Source organism: Loxodonta africana, chromosome 23, assembly GCF_030014295.1.
Source record: "Loxodonta africana isolate mLoxAfr1 chromosome 23, mLoxAfr1.hap2, whole genome shotgun sequence".
Classification (NCBI taxonomy): Eukaryota; Metazoa; Chordata; class Mammalia; order Proboscidea; family Elephantidae; genus Loxodonta; species Loxodonta africana.
In genome coordinates this window covers 13150514-13178426 of record NC_087364.1, presented here as the reverse complement: position 1 = coordinate 13178426, position 27913 = coordinate 13150514, and the positions used below count along the sequence as shown (strand labels likewise).

Genomic DNA, 27913 nt, shown 5'->3' with positions numbered 1-27913 from the left:
GCGACCCCATAGGACAGAGTAGAACTGCCCTATAGGGTTTCCAAGGCTATGATCTTTATGGAATCAGACTGCCACATCTGGTAGGTTTGAACTGCTGATCTTTCATTGGCAGACAAGCGCTTATCCACTGGGCCAGCAGGGCTCTTATCTACTCTGGGTAGCTCAGTTGAAAATCTGTGGATAGAAACTTTATCTAATAAGACTTGTATCTAATTTATTTGCCAAGTGTACACAATTCATTAATGGTGCTACAGTGATATCTAATGCTTAAGTAAAACTATTTTTACAAAATTAAAGATTAACTTCATGATCCAGGAAAAACAATATTGAAAAAATATAGTGGATCCTTACTTTGATGAGTAGGTTTGTTAACTTTCTAAATTGTGGTTACCCTGAAATTTACCCCTGTTTTCCTAAGTTTAAACCAGCCTTTCATTACTTGATATCACCTTGACTTCCTCTCCATTTCAAAGATCTATACCATTTATTCTCTCTTTTATTGTTGTAATGTTGTTGTCATTTACAGATTGACATCTCTGGCTCCCTGTCATAAATCTTTTAGCTTTGTTTTATCCTTGAGAGCTCATTCCTAGGTTGACGTCTAGATGATGCTGTACTGTGTCCTAGATTCTGATGTTTGTCTTCTAACCGAAGGACTTCGTTTAATAATTCTCATACGTTCAGTTTGGTATTTATATATTCCCTCAATTTTTGTTTGTCCGAACTTCATCATCATATTTGAGTGAGAGTTTGGCAGAATATATTATTCTCAGTTGGCAATTTTTTTTCTTTCAAGGTTTTATATATGTCATTCCACATTGCCTTCTTGCCCGCACGGTTTCTGCTGAGTAATTAGACCTTAGTCTTATTGTTTCCCCTTTGTATGTGACTTCATTTTTCTCAAGCCACACTCAGGATTCTTTGTCTTTGGTTTTGGCTAGTGTGATTATGATATGTCTTGATGACTTTCTTTTGGGGTCTATCCTATATAGGGTTCATTGTGCTTCGTGGATGGTCGGTCAGCTTTTCGTCATTCTTGATATTAGGGAAGTTTTCTGTCAGTAAATCTTCAATGATCTTCTCTGTTTTCTGTTTTCTTCCCCTGCCCTGGAACTCCGATCACACACAAATTTTTGCTCTTGATCGTAGCCCACGTCATTCTCAGGGTTTCTTCATTTTTTTTCATTCTTTTCTCTGATTTTCCTCAAAGTAGTATCCAAGGAAATGTCATCAATTTCATTGATCCCATCTTCTATTGTTTCAAGTTTGTTCCTAAAACCTTCTACTGTACTGCCCATTTCTGAATTTTGTTGTTTTTGGATCTCTAATTGTGATTTTTGTATGCTTTCTAGTTGTTTATTTTGACATTTTGTTCCTGCATTATTTTCTTGAATTCTTCCATTGCTTCGTCTATGTTTTCCCTGATTTTATCTGTATTTTCCATGAGTTTATTTTTTCCTTATTTCTGTCTGTGTTTTCCTTCATATCTTTCCTAATCTTGGAGGACCCTGAAAATTAAACTTTTGAATTCCCTATCAGGTAGTTTCAGTGCCTTTTCTTCTCCCAGAAGGTCATCTGGTGTTTTATTTTGGTGGCTTACTGGAGTCATTCTGTCCTTTTTTTTTTGTATGTTTTGATATTGTCTGCTATCTCTGGGACATTCAGGAATTATTTTCTTCATTCCTTGTTTGTAGATTTGTTTGTTTCATTCTGATTTTTGTTTCATTTGGTTATGTCTGGGCAGGTGGGCTAGGCGTGTTTTGTTGCTTGCTCATCTCTGGGCACGATACTTCTCACCACCTTGTCCATGTGGGCAGGGCTGCTTGCTCATTTATGGTGCAGCAGGGCAGGTCCAGTGGGGGTGGGGGTGTGGGAGTGGCAATGGGTCATTTGTGGTATGAAACGGGGCCGGCAGGGCAGGGCCAGGACAATGAGGAGTGGGGTCTTTATGCCCCATTGTACAAACAACCTGGAAGTATAAATCATACTCTCATTCTCCATCATTTAACCATATTTATTCAATTTGTATGCTGAGGAAATAATCCCAGAAGCTGGACTATATGAAGAAGAACACAGCATCAGAATTGGAGGAAGGCTCATTAACAACCCGCAATATGCAGATGGCACAGCCTTGCATGTTGAAAGCAAAGAGGACTTGAAGCACTTACTGATGAAGGTAAAAGAGCACAGCCTTCCATATGGATTAAACCTCAACATAAAGAAAACAAAAATCCTCACAACCACACTAATAAACATCAAGCGAGAAAAGATTAAAACTGTCAAAGACTTCATTTTACTTGGATCCACAATCAATACTTGTCTTAGTTATCTAGTGCTGCTATAACAGAAATGCTACAAGCGGATGGCTTTAACACAGTTCTATGTGACAAATGGGGTCACCATGAGTCTGAATCAATTTGACAGTACAGTTTATATATACACACACACACGTATGTATATGTACTTATACATGGATATAAATGGTCTTTCCGCTTATTTGTCTTCCAACAGCTAAGTGTATGACATACCCAAGTTCGTGATTATATCTTCCATTCCTTTTCAGATACACAAAGAGGCATTTGGACATAAAAATTAGTAGGCACTTGTAAGATGATACAAGTACCTTCAATCCTTTTTTCAAACTAGGATTTTTCTGAGGTAATGGTTAATAGAATGTGTCATAGGCTCCTAGCTCTAAATTTTGTGTCTGTCTCTGTATACAGAAAAACATAGAGTTTCCAAGGAGCAGAAAAACACATTCATACATACTATACGTTTAAAAAATTGTAACTTTAAGTAGTTTCCCTTTGTTTCTGACATATGTTCAGCTTTAGGATGAAAAAAATAATTTTTCTAAGAATGATTTTAAAGGAGGCAAACTCACTACCATGAGGAATCTGAAATCCAAATGGTTACAAATAATATAGTCTGGCACTTGTTTTTGAAACAGCCTTTTTTTTTTAAATGGGGGCACATTTTTGTTATATGTTATGGATTGAATTCTACCCCTACCCCCCAAAATACAATTTGGAATCCTAAACCCTATACTTGTGAACGTAATACTTTGGAATAGAATTTCCTTTGTTGTATTAATAAGGCCATATCAGTGTATGGTGTATCTTAAACTTAATCACTTTTGAGACAAAAAGAAAGCAGATTAAACACAGAGACAACTAAGGACAAAAGGGGAGAAGATAGGTGCCACACGATGATGTCCAAGGAACCATGGAACAGAAGCTGAAGGAGACAAAGACCTTCCCCCAGAGCAGACAGAGCCTTCCCATAGAGCCAGTGTCCTGAATTCAGACGTCTTGCTTCCTAAATTTTGAGAAAATAAATTTCTGTTCCCTAAAGCCACCCACCTGTGGGATTTCTATTACAGCATCATTAAGAAGCTAAGAAACTACACTAAATTTATTACCCAGTTATCTTCTATTCCCTTTCAGATACACATACAGGAATTTGTGCATAAACATAAGTAGGTACTTGCAAGATGGTAATGTGCAGTGTGATGGATCACTTTCGTGTGGCTTTTCTAGCCATGATCTTTTAACTCCCACCCAAGTGATTAGGTGGGACTGTGCAGATATGGTAACTGTGGCCCACCAAAGGGATCAGTCAGTTTTGTTATCCCATTGGGCTTGAAATGAGATACCCCAGAAGTGGGAATGAGAAGAGCTTACCACCACGAAGGAAGGAGAGACGGGCAGGAGAGACCTACAGGGGATATCCACACAAGATGGCACCGTGGGTTTCCCAGGCCACGGAGTACAAAGCCGAGTACCTTTGGGTGGAGACTGAGGGCCAGGGCGAGGCATGGCTGGGGAGAGGCTGTCTTGATGGAAGAACTGTATCCTTGAGTGTTCCTGAACTTGAATTGTAGCCTGTTACTTCCCTAATAAACTCCGTAATCTTTAGTATGAGTTCTGTGTGGTCATTGCAATGAATTATTGAACTCAGCAGAAAAGTAGAGAATGTTATGGGAGGGATTGTAGGTGTTAGAACTGGTAAAGATGGCAGACAGAGGAGGCTTGTCTGACCTCTGCCTCATGGAAGTCGGCCTTGTGCTGTTGATCTTGGCTCTCTTCCCCCCTTACGGGTTTGAAGGAGGCCAGACACTGCCTTGATGCCATTTTAATATTATCTTCCATTCCTTTTCAGATACACACAGAGGCATTTGGACATAAAAATTAGTAGGTACTTGTAAGATGATAGTAACAGGTAACTGTGTGCAGGGGGGAGAGGAGGTATGTGGGGACCTCCTGTACTTTCTGGGCAATTTTTCTGTAAACCTAAAGCTGCTCTCGAAAGTCAAGTGTGTTAATAAAAAAGAAAAATAATAATACTAAGAGAAAAAAAAAAACAAAACCTGGTAGTGCTCAACCTCTGACTTCCTCGCACACATGAGAGAGCAGCGCACAGAGAGGCGGACGTGAAAGTCCAGAGAAGCGGTAGCCTGGCTTCCTTCACCAGCAAGAAGGGCCCTGAGGTATAAGATGACACAATTTTTATGCTTAGGCAGCACCTGCCTTATCTTTCAAAGAGTATTTTAATACTACTTCTGTGAAACTTCTGGCCTAATTATTAGACAAAATGTAGAGAAATACGAGAAAAAGGGATTGCAAAACAATGATAAATCTAGACCTCCCACCCCCACAAAAAATAACAGATGAGATAGACACACAGCCAGAGAAGGTTTAGGTGTATTATGACCCAGGCTTCTTTTCAGGGATGACATAGAATTCTGGGTCTGACAGGTACATGCTTGGGAGGCAATCCTGCTTCCTGGGAAAATATTTGGCAGGAGCTATGAGTCCCAGGTGTAGTTTCAGCTCTGTCACTAATTACTTGTGTGAACTAGGGGAATTCATTTACTTCTCTGGGACATGATACCCTCATTCATGACAGGAGGATACTGGAAAATGTGATCGCCAAAAGCTCTGACAACTACAGAACATTTGAAATTAAGTACATAAATTAGAATTCTATTCATTAGGTTCCCTAGCAGAGAAGGGAAACAAACAAACAAAATCACGGGGTTTATGGGTAACAAGCATGGAAGAAGTAGAGAAGGATTGGGATAGAAGGAAGGGTCAAAGAATTCATTATCCAAATGCAATAGAAGAAAAATAAATTTTAATTACAATGGATTTTTTTTAAATGTCATAAACCTCTAGGTCGGCCTGAAATATGAAATATCATTCTAACAGTTTTTCTCTTCATTGTAGTATATTTGCAACTTTCTAACAAAAGTGGAGTTTCAATTATTCAATCATTTTCTTTAGCATGGTTTTCAGCCCCTACTTACAGGTGCTGCGTTTCATTTATTAGAGCATAGAAAGTTAAATCAGACGTGCCACTTGAACTTAAGTGGTATATGGTTATTTAGCCAAGGAAATAAGATAAACTTGAAAACCATATTAACCAAACCCATTGCCATTGAGTCGGCTCTGACTCATAGCGACCCTACCAAGGATTCAAACTGCTGACCTTTTGGTTGGCAGCCATAGCACTTAATCACTACGCCACCAGGGTTTCTGAAACCATATTAAGAAATGTTAAATGATAACTGTTTTAAGAAAGGTTTAGACACGGCAATGGTTTAAACATGGCAAAGAATGCAAGAGCTCTATCTTCCTCTTCTTTATCACCTGTTCCAACAGCCTGTGATATAAATATTTTAGCAAAACACAAATGCTTGAGTAGCTTTAATGTCATTTCAAATGTTAGTTTATTTTTACTTTTTATTGCTTGAGTATTCCTCTGGGAAAGTCTTTCCTACTATGTTGTTAGGGGCCATAGAGTTGGGTCTGACTCATAGCAACCCTGCGTACAACTGAAGGAAACACTGCCTGGTCCTGCACCATCCTCATAATAGTTGCTATGCTTGAGGCCATCATTATAGCCACTGTGTCAATCCATCTTGTGGAGGGTCTTCCTCTCTTTTGCTGACTCTCTTCGTTACCAAGCATGGCTACTTTGCTGTATATGTATATCAATATCACTGTAATATCTGAAATGTCTGCCACCAAAATACATCAGTATTCTAATGCAAGCCGAAGTTGGGAAATTTGGGGTCTACTTATGTTGACCTTACCGAAACCACTTTATTCGCCAATCAGGAGAAGACAAAAATACTCCATGTTTTTATAAAGGTATTAGTGGATGCCTAAATTTTTAATTGCTCACAAGAAATGTTTCTGATGGTAGACTCTTCAAGCAACCTTTTCATATTGAGGGATATGTATTTTCTTCTTGAGCATAATATCACTTTGCTTAATCTTTTTGTTATGGGAAAAAGAACAATCCCAAATTACTTGGTGATTTAGAGTAAAAATACTTCACACAAAAGTCAATTAAGAGACAGTGTCAAACAGTAACATCCTTTGCATACCCAGTCGTCTGCATAATCAAAATCAACGAGTATGAATATGGGGCAAGCACTTTACATACATTTTTAAATTTTTTACAACAATCCCATAAAGAGGATGGGTTTGACAGAACAGGAAATCAGGACCCAGAGAGCCCCAATAGGCCTAATGTCACACAGGTATTACTTGGTGGACCTGGGCTCATGATGCCAAAATTCCTAGTTCTTTCCACTACCTGGCCTACCTTTCATACAGAAAGGACCCACGGTAATAAGCATCTCTTTTTCCAAGACCAGAAACCCGGGTGGCATGGTAATAAGAGCTACGGCGGCTAACCAAAAGGTCGGCAGTTCGAATCCACCAGGCACTCCTTGGAAATCCTGTGGGGCAATTCTAATCTGTCCTTCAGGGTTGCTGTGAGTTGGAATCGACTCAATGGCAATGGGTTAATTTTTGTTTGTTTGTTTTTTCCAAGACCACATGCAAATAGATGCTCTGTTTAATGCATAACCATTTAAATACTTTAAATCCCAAAGAGATAAGTGTATGACATACCCAAGTTCGTGATTATAGTCCTATGGAATTGACAGTTCCATTTAAATAATGGTGTCTGAAACAGAATCCACACATGATACATGTCTGTTGAATTAATGACTATGTTAAGAAAATTAATAATTTACTTAAGGGGGTTCTACAGAATTGACTTTATATCTGGAAGTGGAATTGATTCAGAATATTCAGGACCTAGCATCTGCGTCCTGGTGTACAAGTAACATGATGGAAGAGGTGGGAGCCTATTTTCTTAGTCTCCTGAATGTGTAGGGAACAGTTAGCATGGGGCACTGAGATCAAAATAATTATAAGAGGTCTGTTGACTACCCAAGGTCCCTAAGGGCTGTCAACTATTAACCTAAAATTTGGCAGTTCAAACCCACCCATCAGCACCATGGAAGAAGGGTCTGGGGATCTGCTTCTGCAAAGATTATGGCCAAGAAAACCCTATGGAGCAGTTCTATTCTGTAGCAGGTGGGGTTACACTGAGTGGTAATCAAATTAATGGCAATGGGTTATTTTGATTTGGCTGAATACCCAGCCTTGACTCTCTACCTTGTTTCTACTACTCTGTTCCCAAGATGACTCTCCTGTCATGCTATAGTGTATTTTCCTGGTTCTTGGGTAAGTGTCTGGTTTCTTCAACTTTTTGGGAGAGGCAAAGAGAGAGGATGAGTAGCCACCTAGAGAAAACACTTTCACAGCAGCCTATAACCATCAAAATTTCTTTTCTAGTAAAAGCAATGAAGATAAGCATACCAAATAAATGTTATATATAATATATTTAAAATTTGCCCACATATTATGATCCTCACCACTGTGTAATTTGGGGAACTAAAAGTTACAGACTGGTATTTAAATATCTGTCCTATATATTTTAACTCTCCATAAAAAGAAAAGGCATCTAGATTAACTTAATTTCAAACTTATCCTGTGACTTCTAAATGGTTACGTGCAATGATGGGTCTATTTGAATTCATTCACAAACATCTATGCATCTCTATAATATTTGCTGTTTTCAAGAATAATTTGAACCCCGGTTATATAAGACAAATTCTATCAGTTTAAATATCTGTTCTCTATTGCAGTACTCTCTGTTGACACGGTGGTTAAATGTTTGGCTGCTAACCAAAAGGTCAGCGATTTGAACCCACCACATGCTTTGTGGGAGAAAAGACCTGGCAATCTTCTGCCATAAAGATTTCAGCCAAAAAAACGGTACTACTTTGTCGTATAGAGTCACTAGAAGTCAGAATCGACTCAACAGCACACCACAACGAGATACATCCCTAATGCAAACGAAGTTTTAGAAAATATTGCATTTAGCTTCATTTGCAGATCTCTTACAAATATTTAAATTGTGCAAGCATTATTTTCAAAATCATGAATTTGAAGGTAATGCACACTGTATTGAAAATGTACTATATATACATATGGAGTCCTTGGGTGGTGCAAACAATTAAGCATTTGGCTATTATCGGAAAGACTGGTGGTTCAAATCCACCCAGAGACTCCTCAGACGAAAAGCCTAGAGATCTACTTCCAAAAGGTCACAGTCATTGAAAACCCTATAGAGTGAAGTTCTTCTGTGTGACAGATGGGGTCACCATGAGTCTGGATCAATTTGACAGTAGAGTTTATATATATACATATATATATATATATATATATATATACACACTAGTATGTATACGTACTTATACATATAAATGGTCTTTCCAGTTATGTAATTTTGTCTTCCAAAAATTTCTAAGAGTGTTCCTGAGTGGATAAGGGGAGAGAAAGAATAGCACCCATTCATTCTCTACTAAGCCAGTGTTTCCTCACAGAGCAAAAGAGCTTTGTGGTAGAAGTAGTAGAGAGAGAACACTGCTGCTGGCACTGTGCCCCCCAGGCTAACTGCACAGCTGGTACAACTCTGACTTGCAAATATGATAGGCATGGTGATGTTTGCTGACCTAATGTAATTAATTGCCACTATTCTGCCAGAACATAATCACAATATCTGAAGATAAAAAATAATAATAATAATTGAGTGGTCTATGCATTTTTTAGAAAGTATTTCAAATGCCATCATCATGTGGTAAAAAGTCATTCAAATATTCTCAAGGTCACCTAGACAGATAGTAGCATTGCCAGCTTTCATTTAGTTTTATGAGCTGGATATTTTCTCCCCCCATGGTACCAATCTACCTATCAATCCCACGCTGTAGTCTGTCTACAAAAGGGTTTATATAAAGTCATTTATCTTTGAGGAGTTAAAAATAATAGAAGTTGTGCATTATAGAATTACAGATCCTACACAATATTCTTAAAGATGAATTTTACTTACATAATACTTCACAAATGAGCATGCAAGAAAAAAATAGCTAAATAAATGGGTGGTCAAATAAATGATAGATAAAAGTATTCCTCAAAGATAAATGATTTGTATAATTCCTTTCTTAGACAGACTACAGAGTGGAATTGATAGGTAGACTGGTTTCAAGATCTATCCTGAAGTACAACTCTGTTAGTGATGTGATGGTATCTATACACCTACAGGGAAGACCAGTTAATACAACTATTATTCAAATTTATGCACCAACCACTAATGCTAAAGATGAAGAAACTGAAGATTTTTACAAACTTCTGCAGTCTAAAATTTATCAAACACACAATCAAGATGCACTGATAATGACTGGAGATTGGAATGAGAGAGTTGGAAACAAAGAAGGATCAGTTGTTGAAAAACATGGCCTTGGTGATAGAAATGATGCCAGAGATTCCATGATAGAGTTTTGGAAGAATGGCTTCTTCATTGCAAATACCATATTTCAACAACATAAAAGGCAACTATACACCTGTATTTCTCCAGATGGAATACACAGGAATCATATCAACTATATCCATAGAAAGAGACGATGGAGAAGCTCAATTATCTTTAGTCAGAACGAGGCCAGGGGCTGACTGTGAAATAGACCATCAATTGCTCATATGCAAGTTCAAGGTGAAGCTGAAGAAAATTAGAACAAGTCCATAAGAGCCAAAGTATGACCTTGAGTATATCCTACCTGAATTTAGAGGTCATCTCAAGAATAGATTTGACCCATTGAACACTAATGACTGAAGACCAGATGAGTTAAGGTATGACATCAAGAACATCTTAAATGAAAAAAGCAAAAAGTCACTAAAAAGAAAGAAAATACCAAAATGGATGTCACAAGAGACTGAAACTCACTCTTGATTATAAGGTAGCTAAAGCAAAAGGAAGAAATGAAGTAAAAGCCGAACAGAAGATTTCAAAGACTGGCTCTAGAATATAAAGTATTATAAAGAAATGTGCAAAGACCTTGAGTTAGAAAACCAAAAGGGAAGAACACGCGTGATATTTCTCAAACTGAAAGAACTGAAGAAAAAGCCCAACCCTTAAGTTTCAATTTTGAAAGATTCTATGGACAAAATATTGAATGACACAGGAATCGTCAGAACAAGATGGAAGGAATACACCGAGTCACTGTACCAAAAAAGATTTGGTCAATGTTCAATCATTTCAGACAGTAGCATACGATCAAGAACTGATGTTATTGAAGGAAGAAGTCCAAGCTTTGATGAAGGCATTGGTGAAAAACAAGGTTCCAGGAATTGATGGAATACCAATTGAAATGTTTCAATAAATATATGCAATGCTGGAAGTGCTCACTCATCTATGCCAAGAAATTTTGAAGACAGCTACCTGGCCAACCAACTGGAAGAGATCCGTATGTGTACCCATTCCAAAGAAAGGTGATCCAACAGAATGCGGAAATTATTGAACAATACCATAATATCACACTCAAGTAAGATTTTGCTAAAGGTAATTAAAAAACAGTTGCAGCAATACATTGACAGGGAACTGCCAGAAATTCAAGTCAGATTCAGAAGAGGGCGTGGAGCAAGGGATATCATTGCTGATGTCAGATGGATCCTAGCTGAAAGTAGAGAGCATCAGAAAGATGTTTACCTGTGTTTTATTGACTATGCAAAAGCATTCGATTGTGTGGATCATAACAAATTATGGACCTCATTGAGAAGAACGAGAATTCCAGAGCACTTAATTGTGTTCATGAGCAATCTGTACATAGACCAAGAGGCAGTCGTTAGAACAGAACAAGGGGATACTGCATGATTTAATATCAGGACAGGTATGCGTCAGGCTTGTGTCCTTTTACCACACCTATTCAATCTGTATGCTGAGCAAATAATCCAAGAAGCTGGACTACATGAGGAAGAAGAGGGCATCAGGATTGGAGGAAGACTCATTAACAACCTAGGATATGCAGATGACACAATCTTGCTTGCTGAAAATGAAAAGGACTTGAAGCACTTACTGATGAAGATCAAAGAGTACAGCCTTCAGTATGGGTTACACCTTAACATAAAGAAAACAAAAATCCTCACAAATGGACCCATAGGCAGCATCACGATAAACTGAGAAAAGTTTAAAGTTTGGAGGATTTCATTTTACTTGGATTCACAATCAACGCCCATGGAAGCAGCAGTCAACAAATCACGAGACTTATTGCATTGGGTAAAGAAGCAAAGAGGTCACCTTGAGGACTAAGGTGCACCGGACCCAAGCCATGGTCTTCTCAATCATCTCATATGCATGCAAAAGCTGGACAGTGAATAAGGACGACAGAAGAAGAACTGATGCCTTTGAATTATGGTGTTGGTAAAGAATATTGAATATACCATGGACTGCCAGAAGAATGAACAAATCTGTCTTGGAAGAAGTATACCCAGAATGCTACTTAGAAGTGAGGATATCGAGACTTTGTCTTGCTTACTTTGGACATGTTATCAAGAGGGACCAGTCCCTGGAAAAGGACATCACGCTTGGTAAAGAAGGTCAGGGAAAAAGAGGAAGACCCTCAATGAGTTGGACCGACACAGTGGCTGTAGCAATGGGCTTAAACATAGCAAAGATTGTGAGGATGGTTCAGGACCAGGCAGTGTTTGTTTCTGCTGTGCATGTGGTCGCTATGATTTGGGAGAAAACAGACAGCAACTAACAACAACAACAAAAGTACCTACATGTATACATCAAAACACTAACTTCTATGTATTTGTCCTTTTCACTGTCGGCAAAAGTTATGCCTTATTGGTTTAATACTAGGGAATAATTATACCACACATACACACAGTACGACTATTAGTATGATTCTACTTTCAACAACGGTAGTATACCCACGTACCCTGCATTCATTCCTTCAGGTTACTGAAATGCCCTTAACAAACTCACTCTAAAGTGGAATTAACAGAAAACATTTATTAATACGTTAAAAACAAGTCTGGGTCTTTGGATCCTTTATATTTACCAACTTGGGCATTTTTTTTTCTTCTTCTTCTTTAATTTGCTCTTCTTACCATCATCCTTTCAAATGTAAAATCAACTCAAGTAATCAGTAATGCAATATATCATTTTTTCCAGAGTCAAAAATTATTTAAGCACCAAATACTTTTAAGTAGAATGCTGACATTAATAGAATATACCATTAGGTATTGACGGAAAGGCTAGGTCATTTTAACACTATACCGTTGTATCAAGTATTACCCTCTAATCATTTTTCAGATATGCAAGGTTTCAGCAGACTCCTGGTCAAGCCTTTTGTTAAGAAAATGATTGGAATTTTTGGTATCTGAAACTAAGGGTCATTATGTGCCACATCTCATTGAAGTCTTCCCAAATAACTATTAGGAATACAATACCTAATGAAATTATTATTTGTCATTTTTTAATACCATGATATATGGGACCTGATGTTTAATGGTTTAACAAATATGAGGACTTTCTATGTTCCAAACCCTGGCTATCAGGAGTAAAATAAATCAAATCGAGACCAGTTTTTGTGACACAGAGGACCAATGTATTGACCAGCCAGCCTCTGCATTCAAACAATCACGTATTGTTGATGTAATTGTCTCATCCTTTTATTCTTTGGTTGTTGTCTTTGCTGCTGCTGATGCATGAATGATGCATCAAAATTAATGAGAACTTTGTCTGCATTCAAATTCCTACAAGGTATTATTTGATTTTTTTAGAGACACACAGGGGAACCACTGCCCAAGGTAATTCTTCTGCCTACTGATTTCAATGTGCAAGCCTTCTCTTCAAATGTAATTTTAAATTAAATAAAGGCCCAATGTTATTTCACCTGGGTATACATTTGTCTTTGCTAAGTCTATAAAACTGTATTTCAAGGGACTCAAACTGCATTAGGAAAAGAGCTAAATCATTTTATGGCACCTGTGGTAAAATTTCATAATAATTTCCTCCTTTATTTTAATATGATATTTCATATTAGAGTTTATTTCTCCATGGACCTTGAGAAAACACCTCTTATCTCTTTCCAAGGTAAAAATTCTCTAGAGAACCTTCGGAAATTGTTAAAGTTCATTTTTCTCTGATTGATATTGCAACTGATAAACACTCAACTGCTAGCTGAAAGGCCGGTGGTTTAAATCCACCAGTGGTTCCGTGAGAGAACAGACTTGGCGATCTGCTCCTGTAGGTTACCTGTTGCCATTGAGTCGATTCCGACTATGGTGCAATCCTCCTCTGTCCTATAGGGTCATTATGAGTCAGAACCGACAGGACCGTACACAACAACAATAGCACCCATTACCACATGCCAAGAGGGATAATTTTATTTAACAACTAGAATGGCTCATTACTAATATGAAATAAATTTCCATTGCTTCTACTGAAAACATTAATTTAACTTGTTAGAATATTAAATGGCAATATTTAAATAATAATGCTGGTAGATGCCACTACTTCTTCCAAAGTTACATACATTTTAATGCCATCATTTTACTATTTAATACAGCAAAAACAAGACAAGCATAGGTTTTGATTACAGAGGAGATGACGGTGGTCAGTCTTCATCTTTGCCTTGTGAGGGTTTTATATAGCTTCTAATAAAAACGTTTGTTTCTCATACTATAAGAAATACATACTTCTCAGGGTATTATATCCTCATGTCATAATTTTACTTCTTCAGTACCTACACTCAAAGAAAGATAATGATTTCTTCAAAGCTGTGTCTGAAGTAGAGCCCAGGAAATCAATATTCTTGAACCATAATGGAGTCTCTTATTGGAAGAACCATGACTATTTGACTGATAATATTGATCCAACACATGCTAGAGCCTAGAGAAATAACGGTGAAAGAGATAGACACATATGTGGTATTTCTGTTATAGCAGCATTAGATGACTAAGACAGAAATCATTCAAGATTAATATGCAAAGTGCATGGAACTCACATCTATAGAAACTGTAAGTTCCATGAGGCTAGGGACTGTGTCTTTCACCATTATTTCTCTAGGCTCTAGCATCTGTTGGATCAATATTGGTTGACAAGAAATATTAGAATAGAAATATAGCTAACATTATCAGTCAAATAGTCATCATTCTTCCAATAATACCATAGTTTTAAAATCTGTGGAAACCAAGAGGGTACGCTGAAGGGGACAATTTTGCCAAATTTTAGTATTCAGTATATGAGGAAGAAAAGCCAGTTTGGTTTCTCAATACAGATTACTATAGTTCTTTCTCTGAAAAAAAGAAAAATAGAGCAGTTTTTTCATGAAATTTGTATACATTCTTTTTCTTTCTAACGCCCATGCACCTATAAGAATCGGGATGTAAACCATCTGGCTGGGATGTAAACCTGTTCAGAGTTCATCATAACTAATGGTTCAAGGAACCCTATGAATCATAGGCCTGTGTGGTTCATGGGGTTCTCAGAGTCCCTGGCAGAGAGCTCCCACACAACCTCATTCACAGAAGTAGGAAGCAGAATATTTCTCTAAAAGTGAAAAAATCAGAAAGATAACCCATCAACTCAACTTGGGTATATGGTACATTGCATTTTCAGTCATAAGACTTCCCACATATGGAAATAATTTTTTTTTCTTATTTTTTTGTGCTTTAGGTGGAAAGTTTACAAAGCAAATTAGTTTCTCATTAAATAATTAATACACAGATTGTTTTGTTATATTGGTTGGCAACCCCGCAATGTGTCAACACTCTCCCCTTCTCCACTCCAGGTTCCCTGTTTCCATTCATCCAGTTTTCCTGACCCTTCCTGCCTTCTCCTCTTTGCTTTTGGGCTGGTGTGCCCATTTAGTCTTATATACATGATTGCACTACAAAGCACCTTCCTCACGTGTGTTATTGTTTGCCCTATTGGCTTACAGACCTGTCTAATCTTTGGGTGAACCTCGGGAGTGACTTCGGTATTGAGTTAAACGGAAGAATTTTTTAATTTTGCCCCATATTTTGCCCCAAATTTTAGTATGCATTAATTGTTGTTTTAGTGTTAAAGCTGATTTGTCATTCACCATTTGGTACATTGGTTTTCTTAACATTTATTTAGTCTTTTGCAATTTTTTATGGTGTGGAGAGTAAAAACAAAGAGATGGTTGATTCTTAAATACTGTTTCATCCATCATTCTAGGACTCAGGATCTTAAGTAGTTTTCCAAACTCCTTGTACATAAAAACTCCTTCACCATCTACCACCCGCCCCCCACTCTCCACAAATACAGATTTAAAAAAATGTGAAACATTTCAATTGAACCTAAATATTGTTACTATTTATGGCATTTTATCAAGTTTCACCCCAGAGAAAATCAGGTTAAAACTGTAAACTGCAATGTTACTATTTTTTTTAGTTATTTCTTTAAAAGTAAAAAGAAATATAAAACCACAATATTTTAGGTCATTTTTGGAAAATGTAGAAATTATAAAGCCTTTTCTCATTGTCATGATTATCAGTTATGTTCTTGCTTTAAAATGTTCACATTTAAGTGACAGCATTTACTAGAAATCAGAGTTTATTTTGTTGCCCCAAGAGTCTCTCATAAGGGCAAGACAGTATTACCAGGCACCTCATTAATGCAAACACAGCCATGTAAGAATGCAGACATTGCACACCCAAGCTCTGTCTCTGTGGATTTATCAGGCTGTTTCAGGAAGGAAATGTGTAAATAACTGCTTTTCTGCAATTCTAACTAGAGAAATAAACAAACTCATAGCTTCTTTGCTGATGCACAATGATTTTCAGTGGGAAAAAGAGAGAAGTGACATGCATAATAAATATCATGAACATGGAAGCACTCAAGGAATAAATTAATAACATTTCCTGTGGCAATTGGTTCCGCCTTAATAATAATCAATCAAGAGCTATAGATTGAAGACTTTCCACATATCCACCACCACTGAGAGAATGACTAGGAATATACAAATACAATCATGGAATCATAGATTTCGACAAAAGGTAGAAACCTTAGAATTCATCTAGTCAAGATGCCCTACAAATGACTGACTCCTACAGAGTGGACTTTTAATTAAAAAAAAAAAAAAAAGGAATTTTTCCCTTTTTTGAACTCCCATCATGTATATCACAGAAGCTATCAATGGAAGGTATGCAACAAATATTTGTTGAATGAGTAAATAAATTAATTTATTAATGTACATATTCATACCAAGAGTTTGGCTTTTCAGCCAGTATTCAAGATATGAGCAATTACACTGAGTAGAAATGTTTCTCTATATATTTCTTGCAAACCCTGTTGTTATCAGACATGTGTGCTTAATTTTTGTTAGGTAGATTTATGATTTTTGCTTCAGTTAAGAAATTTGTATAATAATGGCCCCAGATGGGATCAACCCACTCTATACGGGATATGGGAAAGAAGCTCAAGACTGGCTCATCTCTTGTGTTAAGCATCGGACTCGCCTATCGCCTAGGGAAAAAAAAGGAAATCTCCTTTCTCCCAGAAATGGGACTTGAGCGGAAGACCTTTTGAACATGTAAACAAAATTAACTTGAGAAAAGAGGATGAGAAAAAGAATTTATTAAATAGAAGTATATTTATTTTTAGCCATGAATTAAAAAAAAAATTTTAAAGCCTTCACTTCTGTAGCAACCCAGGTACGCTGATGTTGAAAACCTGCTCTGACAGGCAGCACTGGTTCTGGATCACACTTTCCATGAAGCAGGCAGCGTGGCTGCCCCATGTTAACAACCTCGGGCAAATTGGCCCTGAGTTATATACACAGTGTAGATTACAACCCTTTTTCAGGGTTTCAAACCAGCCATAATTAGTTTGAAATTTAATATCTGACTTTGTTTTTATGTTCCCTTAGTTTATTTCCTCATGTCTCAGAAAATTCTTGTCTTTCCCTATATCATCTTGGTGCCCGAGGGAATATTTTTTGTCCTATCCTTTTCAGGGATTGAGAGGAGAAAGCCAGAACTAGGTTCCATGCACTTTCTGAAAAGTCAATGGGAAAAGGTGAGAACTACTCACAGTCATGTCCTTTTGCTTAATTCAAGGGGTTGAACTGAGCCATGAATTTGTATACAATGACATTTAAAACAGTAAGTGAGAGTAAACATATACAGACGCATGTAACTTTAAAGTCATGGTTTGTGCGAGACTGACACAGACCTTGCTTAACAAAGTGTGTCCTTTAATCACCTGTACTAGAAAGGCTCAGATTCGTATTCAAAATAATGATTTGTGAAGCATATCTGACACAATGAATTGAAACTTTGGCATCTGTGAGCGTGCTGAAGTCTGGGTATCTACGATGCTATCTGAACAAGCTTATGTAACATCGAGGTTTGTGAACCACCCTGAGAGGATCTGAAGGCCTGTTATCCCTCTTCTCATAATATTAGCATCATTTATGTGAACACACAAGTTCTGAATTTAACTCAGTCCTCGGCTCTATTATCCAACAACCAGGATTGCCTCTATTGATTCTCTCTACCTGGGGGTCAGGGAAAATGTATTAAAAAACTTTCTCAAGAAGTGATGTTATTTAATAAAGTCCTTTGTAATATCCAACTCCATCCATAGTGTCCTTGACTATCCCCCTTGCTTCATTTTTTGCCCCACATTCATGGGGAAACGGAAAACCATCAAAATCCATCATTGAACAAACCATTCTTTTCCCATCTGCATGCTATTCTGAAGAAAGCCTATAGACTTGTTTCTTCCATGATAAATGAGCTTCCTTATCACCCAACAGTCATTCAAAAAAAAACCAAACCCATTGCCTTCAAGTTAATTCCAACTCATAGCAACCTTATAGGACAGAGTAGAACTGCCCCATAGGGTTCCCAAGGCTGTAATCTTTACAGAAGGAGACTGCCACATCTTTCTCCCACAGAGTGGCTGGTGGGTTCAAACCGCTGACGTTTTGGTTAGCAGCCTAGCTGTTAACCACTGTACAACCAGGGCTCTTAATGGTCATTCAGTGGGAATATAATCTACCTGTATATCCTGGGCAAACTCAGCATGTCCAGAAATGATTGCAAACCCCCTCCTCCTCCTGGGTTTTGCTTTCTCGACAAAAGGTACTCTAGCTTACCTAGTTACTGAGCTGGACAACCCAGAGTGAGCTGTGATCCTGTCAGTCCCACAACCAGAAAACCACAGAGTCCTCTCTACTTTTCCTCAGAAAACACTTTCACATATCTCTCATCCTTTCTGTCCCTTCATTCATGGGTGGCAAGTACACGTCTCTAGGTTAAAAACAAAGTTCATATGTAAAGTATCTCCCTTTATAAAAATTAAACGTGGTTGTTACTACGGCCAAATTGGAGAGTGAAAGTCCCACTTAAAGGCGTTCAGATGACACAGAGCAGACATACATGCACAGAACCAAAATTAATGTCTGTAGTTTTCAAACCCTATTTAGCTTGTTCCGTAATTCAGGCCCTCAGCATCGTTCACCAGAACTATTTCAATTGTTTTTTTAAATTCCCACTAGTCTCTTTCCACTAATTCTCACTGCCACAAGTGTAATCCTTTGGAAGTTAAACATGACCATATTGTTTCCTTGTTGTTGGGTGCCACGGCACCATGACTCATGGAGACCCCATGTGACAGAGTAAAACTTCACCACAGAATTTTCTTGGCTGTGATCTTCATGGAAGCAGATTGCAAGGTCTTTCTTCCATAGGGCCACTAGATGGGCTCGAACTGCCAACCTTTTGGTTAGCAGCCAAATCCTTAACCACTGCATCACCAGGGCTCCTTGGAGAATAATCATACACAGCCCTCATTCTGGAAGAAGAGGTTAAAAAACAAGGAAATAGGTGGAAGGGGCCATGGGACTACAAAAGATAAAGAATTTTTGGTGTGGCTGGAAACACTGGGATGGCTTTCAAAGGGACAGACTTTGTTTTTCCACCAGCAGTGGAAGGCTGGAGTCAGGAGTAGGATACCTTTCGATCACCTAACAGAATGAGAAGATGTGGCTCCTTTCCTTGTGACGCGCTTTCTCTGTTTTCTTCCTTTAATGTCTCATCTTGTCATAATCTCTTTCTTTTTCTCTCTTTTCCTAACGCTGCCTACCTTCATCTTCCTGTTGCTGATTCATTGTCTCCTCTCATTCTTTTTTTTCTTTTTCTCCTACTCTTCTTCTCAAACTCTCAGTATCTTTTCTACTCTCTGTCCCAGTTCTGTCTTTTGTACTCCATAAAATGGCATTGAAATTTGAATAGCCTCAAAGTACATTGACTTTTTTCTTATTACCTATTATTACCCTAACAAATAAAAAAGTGAGAGGTTTTGTCCTTTTGTTTTATCCAAAAGGCTACTTCAAACGAGTTAGGTGTACTTTCACATTTGCATTTATTTCTCGATTGCTTGTTCCTTCCGGTCAGTGACGGCAGACAGAATGATGGCAATCCTGCCTTTGTCAAAATTAACTGCATTCTGTGCACTGATGTTCAATGTCATGGTGATGACATTAATTCTGATTGCTGAAATTAGTTTTAACAGGAAAATTAGCCAATGTACCATGTTTGCTTCCTTATTACTATAAATGATCCTGGCCAAAATACCAAGCAAGGATAGTAGCCATTTTCAACCTGGATGGTCTATTCAACTGAGCCATAACATAGAAGAAACCACAGGTAAACTTAAAGGAAGAAGAAACAGTTTTTAATCATGGCAAATGAAGCTTTAAAATGTGTGTAAATTTGAATACTCGTTTAACATTTCATAGAAAGAAATGGAGATACTCTGGCCTGAAGTAAAGCCACATGAATAAATGTGCGTATAATTTAATTATAACGCGTAATTCCAATGAAACTCACACACAAATATATGTATGTATTTAAAAATATGTATATATGCACGCATGTGTATTCTCAAAAGGTGTGAGATGATGCTTGTGCAGAAAAACAGGCAGATAGAATAATGGATTGCTAGAATAATCAGTGACTTTAACAACCATCTCAAATTTAATACACTTTCTAAGATAAAGAAACTGACTCATTCAGAGAGGTAAAGAATGAAGGATGAAGAAGGAATGGAGGAATTTCCATTCTTAAAGGTTCACCTCTGTGTAACCACACAAACTTAGAGTCCTGCTTCCTTAAGGGTTTTGCCTCTCTGCTCCCTGGGTTCACATCACAAAAAGCCTAGTCCCCTGGCTGAGCAGTCCTTGCTTCATCTGTTATGGGTATTGATGCCAGCGACAGTCACTCTAACTGAAGTCATTAGATTAACACCATGCACTGGCCAGTAACTACAGAAGAAAACACTTGACCAGCATCTGGTCAAGTAGTAAACAGTTTCTTGAGGGTGGATGCCTAAATGAATAATTTCTTATATAATGATCAGCACAAAGCTGGTTCCTATGAGGCGGAGATTAAAGATGTCTGAAAGGTCCAGCTTTCCCAAGCTGCTGTACCACTCCATCAACTCTAACTACTCCCTCTCACCTCAGTACTCTCCCTCCTGTCTTTGGGTTCCCTAATTTCTTGCAACATCTCACAGAACTCAGGGACCATACAAAGGTCTGGCTCACGAGGTTTTGGAGGCTGGGCAAGTTCCAAATTCACGGGTCAGGCGTAGACTTCTCCCTGGCCCTCAGTCTCTGCCTAAAGGCACTCAGCTTTCTGGCTCGGTGGGCCCGGAAGCCCACTGCACCATCTCCTGCAGATCTCTCTTTGGTGGTGGTGGGCTCTCCTTTTTGCTCTGTAATTGGCTCTCTTTTAAGGCAAAACTGACCAATCCCTTGGTAGGTCACAATTACCCTATCACCTGGGTGGGAGTTACAAGACCACAGCTGTAAGGGCCATAAAGGCCACCACGACACTCAAAGATGTTATTCAAAGATAGAAAAGGTTCTAGAGGTGGGTGAAGAACTCATACAATACCCTATTAGCATAGAATTACAGGTAATGAATGGTGTGTGCCTTTGTGTGTGTAATTCTCAGGGAAGAAAAGAAAGAGTTTGAGGTACATTAGGTAACAAACTGTGAAAAAACTTAGCCCTTCACATTTCTATGCCCTAAATTTGAGCAATGAACAGAAGAGTAAATGTCAAGAGGAAAATGACATTCTTCCATCATGATTTGCTCTGCATGGACCCTGAAGGAAGACATATAATTAATGGTACGGTAAGGAAGGCAGCTGCGGGGCTTTCCTGTCTACGGTGTCCTTGAAAGAAAATTGAGGACAAGCTGCAAGACAAATCAGGACACATCATAAGAGATGCCTGCAGGCACAGAGGAGAGAAGGCGGAAGCAACTTGGTAGAAGTAATTCATGAAAATATTCCTGAAATATCAGAAAATTATCTCATGTAAGTATATAAGACTTTGGGGTTCTGGAAAATGCTTATTTTAGACTATATAGCATTTATCTTCTTTTCTCTTTAGTTAAAGAACAGTTCCTCCAGTACACACATTTATTGCGTATTGTTACAATCTGGAGAGTTGATGCCAGTATACAGAGGGGACCAGGATCCGGGTTTTCCAGGGCTTTTGGGCACCAGTGAAGATGGGTACAGAACTGCATCAAATTGTGGCCAACTTCCATTTAGAGGTAGATGAAGGTAGGGCAAACAAAATGTTTTTGTTTGTTTACTCAATGTTGGCTTCAGAGCTCGGGTAGTCCACCAAGTCCATGCTCACCACCTTGGTCTACAGCCACCATCATCTCCCCCGGAATTGCCTCTCCCCAAGACTATTGCAACAATGCTTATTATGTGGTTGTGGATTGTTGGGCTAACAACTTGAGAATTACAGGAAGGGCCAGAAAGTGGGCAGGGAAATACCCTGGCTAACCTGTAGATTCCTGGGCCTCCCACTCAACCCACTGAATTGAAATATCCAGAGGTAGATTTCAGAAATCTGCATTTTTCCTGGTATTCCAGGTGCTTCTCATGAGCACTAATATTTGTGAAACACTGTAGTAGTGGGTTTTGGTTAATTTTTAAAATTTACATGCAAAAGAATTCTTTCTTTCATCATTTATACCACCTGGTTAAAAGATGCAGATGAAATGTTAATTTCAAGGAAAAACTAGGACTTACCAACCCCTGGATACCTGCATCTGAGTAACAGAAGCATTTGTTTGCCTGTGAGGGAATAACAACAATGAATATAGAGTTTCTTTCTTTTTTCTTTTTTCCCTCATCATTCAGAAAAATCAATCAGACAAAAGTTAGAATTTTAAACACCCAAATTAATTTAAAACACCCAGGGCAATCTTTTAACTTTATATATGAGAAGGCTGAGACCCAGAGAGATCTGCAAAACTGTCACACAGCTGCTGAGGAAGATCTAAGACACAGGTGTTCGAATCCCACCCAAGGCTTTATCCATTGTATCCATCACTCTCTTTCTCTTCCTTTCTCCCCAGCCCCTCTTACTTTTCTTTTACCAAAAAACACATTCTGACTTCAAATATCTTTACCTTTGCCCAAATTATGACTGATATTTTCATTTCAATTTTCTCTTCAGGGTTCAGAATTCACATTCAAAACCTTGGCTTTCTATGAAGAAAGGATTTTCCTAGCCATTCAAAGTAACAGGTTGTTTGGGGAAAACAACAACAGAAACTTAGTATTCTTCTCATCACTATAAACAGTTTATAGCTGGTTGAATACATTTTTTTCCCTTAAGGTCATTTAAAGCAAACCCTGGTGGCATAGTGGCTAAGTGCTAAGGCTGCTAACCAAAGGGCTGGCAGTTTTTAAGATCATTTAAACTGTCTAAGCTCCTTAGAAACCCTATGGGGCAGTTCTACTCTGTCCTATAGGGTCACTATGAGTCGGAATTGACTTGAAGGCAACGGTTTTCTTTGTTCTGTTTTTTAGTTTTTTAACAAAAGCTACTTTGTTGTCAGTCTCTTCTGTGACCTTGCAGGCTGCATTCTACTTTCAACGAAACAGTTTCTGACATTAAATCTCTTGAGATACATCATCAAGTAACATATTACGATCATTATGTCCATAAAAGAAATGACTATTGTCATACTGAAGAAAAGATTCCAGGGGCAACAAGCGCCTTCAGCACTGGAAGTGTGAGTATTTACATTTCAGTCAAGACACCTCTCTGTCCCCTAGAGGGGGAATTACCTGCCATGTTGAATATATCTTTGGATAGCAGTAGTTATTCTTGAAATACAAATGAAGAAATAAACACTTCAAATCAAATCACTGGCATGATTTTCAATTAACAAAATTCACTGTCAATGACCCGAGTATTTTATTGCATACATTCTAAACGTGTAAATTGGTTAAAATATTTGACACTAGTTTACATTGTGCAAACTTTAAGCTGATATTTTTAAAGTAGGCATGAGTTTGGAGCTTACTACATAATTTCCCTGAATGAAATCTTTAGTAAAATTTTTCTGTAAATTTGAGCTTGACTAGAGGTTTCTTTAAAAAAAAAAAAAATGCTCATCTTAGTTCAAAACTTCTTAGTTGGGTTAACAATGTCCATCATAGCTTTTAAAATTTAAAACTCAAACGTTAAATGTAATTGTTTTCAAGACTATTAAACATCCAATATAAGTTATCAAACTTTTCCTGATCAATATAGTTTCCTACTGTTTTTATTTCTCTATTCTAAAATTGCCAAAGGAAGAGATGATGTTCAAAGTGTACTTCTTGAAATTTTTCCTAAAATTAATCTTACTCCCCTAGGTAACAATTCCCAAAGGTTTTCATTATGTCACTATGTGTTTATAACTTCTTGGTAAAATAGATGTCAGGCCATATTATGAAAATGTCTGGTATGTAGAAACGATATAAAAACAGTTAAAAATTTAAGATAATGAGTCAGGCTACCTACGCTCAAATCCAGCTTTTTCCACCAACTAACTTGATGATGGAGCCCTGGTGGCACAGTGGTTAACCTTTGGCTGCTAACCAAAGTCTTGGCAGTTGGAATCCACCAGCTGCTCCTTAGAAACCCCATTGGGCAATTCTACTCTGTCCTATAGAGTCCCTATAAGTCAGAATCTACTGGACAGGAATAGGTTTGTTTGTTTGTTTGTTTTAACTTGATGATTTTGGACACATTCTTAAACCCTTTGTACATTAGTCTCCTCATTTAATACTACTTAGTAGATGAATTTGGATGAATTTGTTGTGAGGATTAAACTAGTCAACATATATAAGGTGCTAAGAACAGCCTTTGGCAGAATGTACATACAAATATTAGTTATCATGGAGCCCTCATGGCACAGTGGTTAAAGCACTAGGCTGCTAACCTAAAGGTGGGTGATTCGAACCCACCAGCGGCTCTGCAGGAGAAAGATGTGGCAGTCAGCCTTGGTAAAGATTTACAGCCTTGGAAACCCTATGGGGCACTTCTGCTCTGTCCTATAGACTCTATTGTGAGTCGGAATTGACTCAACAGCAGAGGGTTTTCATTTTATTATTATTATATAAGTACTTTTTTTTTAAGTACAGCTATAATTATTCTATATAGTGTAATAATTGTTATATTAAAAAAAAAAAAAAGAACACTGCTTCTGAGTGGATTCCAACTCCAAGTGACCCCACAGGACAGAGCAGAACTACCCAATAGGGTTTCCATGGAGCAGTTGGTGGATTCCAACTGCCAACCTTTCAGTTAGCAGCCAAGCACTTAACCACTGCACTACCATTATATTGTGTTATGTCATATTATTATAACAGTAGACTCTCAGTAATTAATTACAGGATAAATGATTCCATGTGGAAAAACATCCTTTGTGCTGAAATACTTGAAGTTCAAACTTAATTACATTAAAATAAGCATAATATTTTATGGAGTATTAGTAAAGCCTTGAAATAGCTTTTGATTTTGATCTCATTAAGCCCCTTTCTTGCAAGATGACTGAGAATTACAAGGTCCTTTATAGGGTCGCTTTGAGCCAGAATCTACTCGACAGCACACAACAACAACGGCCTGGGCCAAGGTACACTCTTAGGGGAGGGGCTGGGCAAAAAGGATGTCTCTTACCAGGCCCAGGATTCAGAATTAAGAATCAAAGATGTAAAGTGTGAAAACCAAGATCTGTAAATCAATCACGTCAACGAGAGGCCCAGAAGCCAGGAAACTGGAGACTCAGGGAGGTGAGACAGAGTAAAGAACAAAGAGTCAAATAAGAAACCTGAAATTGGCCTTGGGATGAAACTTGGGACAAAATCTACAGCTAGCTTCATGACACCGGATTCCTGGGCGGGGAACCCATAGTTAAAGTGCAGGGACCTGGAGCAGGAAGTTTGTCCGTTACTCATCGCCATCCCTTCTGTACTGCTTAGACTGATGCATAACAAGTACTTTTATTTTAGGCGAATATACACACGCCAGATAATATATTCAACCTTTCCAGACGAAGAACATAAACGTGCAACATCATGACAAAAAAAATATAAAAGGCATCTCCCTCATCGCAGAAAGATCAAACAAACATTGAGTTCCCCCGGACATCAAGACTTATACCAGAACACAATGATGTGATAAGATCATCAGCAGAAACGAGAACTACAGACCATGGCAGATACCGTACAGAATGGTGTTTGGGCCTCTCAAAGACTCCTCCGGGGAAAAGAAAGACATGCAAATAACAGCACAATAGTCAAATCAATAAAACCGACTTGTGTGTGAAATAAGGCATCAGTAGAAAATGATCTTTCTTTATATCAGATCTTTCCTAAAAAGGGGGACGAGGGAATCCTAGTTTGCTCTTGCACACAACGTGTTCATTTTCGTCTTGTGCAACAGAACACCATCTCCATAATGTGGAATCCAGTTCTACATGCAGGAAAACCCTTCAGGGAACTCAGATGACAGTTCGAGAATAACAAGAGCACGTGCCTTTGAGCTTACATTTCAGTTCCTTTGACAGCAATCCCCAAGTTTGCTGAAGAAAATATATCACATTTCAACATATACTTTTACTGTTGATAATATTTAACAACAGAGTATTAAATAATTTCATGAAGATAACACGCAAAACCAAGTAAGAGTGTTTTTCTTTTAGACACCGTTTCATTTTTATCACTTTTCATAAATGTTATCAATTTTTGCTCCAGGGATTATGGAAAGAAGTACTTTTATTTGTCTCTACTGCTTGGACATGTGGCAGAAATGAATTCTAACTTCATTATAATATGTGGAAGTGATACAGCACATTATGAATGCAAATTATATGCAAATACTTACCAAGTTTTCCATAATAAGCCATATACATTAACACAAAACAGATACTTAGATATACATGAAATATACACTTTCATGTTAGAAACAGTTCTTTTTCCACTTAGATAATTAGAATTCTTATTTTTAAAAGAAATAACCTCTTCTTTTTTATAGTATTCACATTTCTTTAAAAAAAAATTAGGTTTTACTAGCAATTCTTTAAGACAAGTACATTTCAAAATAGAAATAAAAAAGTATATCAACATCAGCTCTTGAAATTGCTCTACTTCTTGTGAACCGGGTCTTTTTTTTAACAGGGCAAATGCACCATTTCAAGACAGTAACGTTACTTACTCTACACCAGGTATCTGCCATTCATCGCATTGATGAATACATGGCCTCTACAGTATTCTAGTAAAGATTAAATACTAAAGCAAAAAGAGCCACATCGATAGACACAGAGCTTTGTGGTTTTGTTGTTGCTGTTGTCATTTGACAAGCACCGAAGAAATGATCAAGATCTTTGGCACGTTACTTACTGATGGGTAGAGGTAACCTTCTCCATTCATGGCTATATACAACCCTGTCTTCACTCCCTGGATGGCAACAACACGCAGGCCCACTGGTATGAGGTTGAACAGTGCTGTGAAGACAAACGTGGTCTGTCATGAACGGGCGGGGAGAAGCAAAAGATTGCCATAACTTCTTCCTCTCTCATTTCTTTTGTTTAAGCAACAACACCTTTGTTGCCATCTTCCAAGAAGTTCCGATCAAATCATTTTTTTTTTCTTTATAATTATGAAGTTTCTGCGATGCGTAAAATTAGCACTTCAGCTTCAATTTGTAAATCTCCTTAGCCGTCTTTCCTACAATACTCTGAAGAACTGATGGGATAATAAACAGCATCAAACGTGTAATCATGATTCTGGTTTCTGACATCATTTGACACCAAAAGAAATCAACTGTGGAGATCCTCAAAAGGCAGGACTTACCAAGTTCAAGCTGAATGCTTATTTTGGCCTTTCCTGCAAAAAGTGAGATCTATCATCACAATGCAGTATAGGCTGGAAATTAAAGAGGCAATCCCCAAACCAAATTACTCCTGGAAAACCAACCTGATACTCCAGGAACACTAAGAAAAGGTGTGTGTCTGCCAATGTGTTAAATTTAGAAAGAACTAATCAAATTGAATGGCATGCAAATTTTAGAGGGAGATTTTCTTTATTACTATGTCATAAAAATATGAATGAATACCAAAACAGAAAGGGAAAAGCACTCAATTCTACCAAACTAACATTTTTAATTTTTTTAAGAGAAAAAAATTCATTCTGTTCCATATTTATTTTTGGCCCTTGTCAATACATACATATTTTCACATAGTACAGATGTGATGTTATGCTTGATTTTTTTCTTTTTAATTTTTTTTTTTTTTTTTTAGCATATTGCCCTGCCAGAATTCATACGATACCAGTTTGTTGGGTCTTCTAACACCATTTGTGGTGATAACTG

At 37.8% G+C, this 27913-nt stretch overlaps 1 protein-coding gene across 3 annotated transcripts in view; it reads right to left on the bottom strand.

The window, feature by feature from the left end:
- FGF14 (fibroblast growth factor 14) overlaps positions 1-27913 on the bottom strand; it is a 731152-nt gene that overhangs the window by 133176 nt on the left and 570063 nt on the right. For all 3 annotated transcript variants that reach the window (XM_003413967.4, XM_023553177.2, XM_064275253.1), the window contains one exon: positions 26944-27047. In XM_003413967.4, the coding sequence (XP_003414015.1) occupies positions 26944-27047 (104 nt within the window). The remainder of the gene's footprint in view (positions 1-26943; positions 27048-27913) is intronic.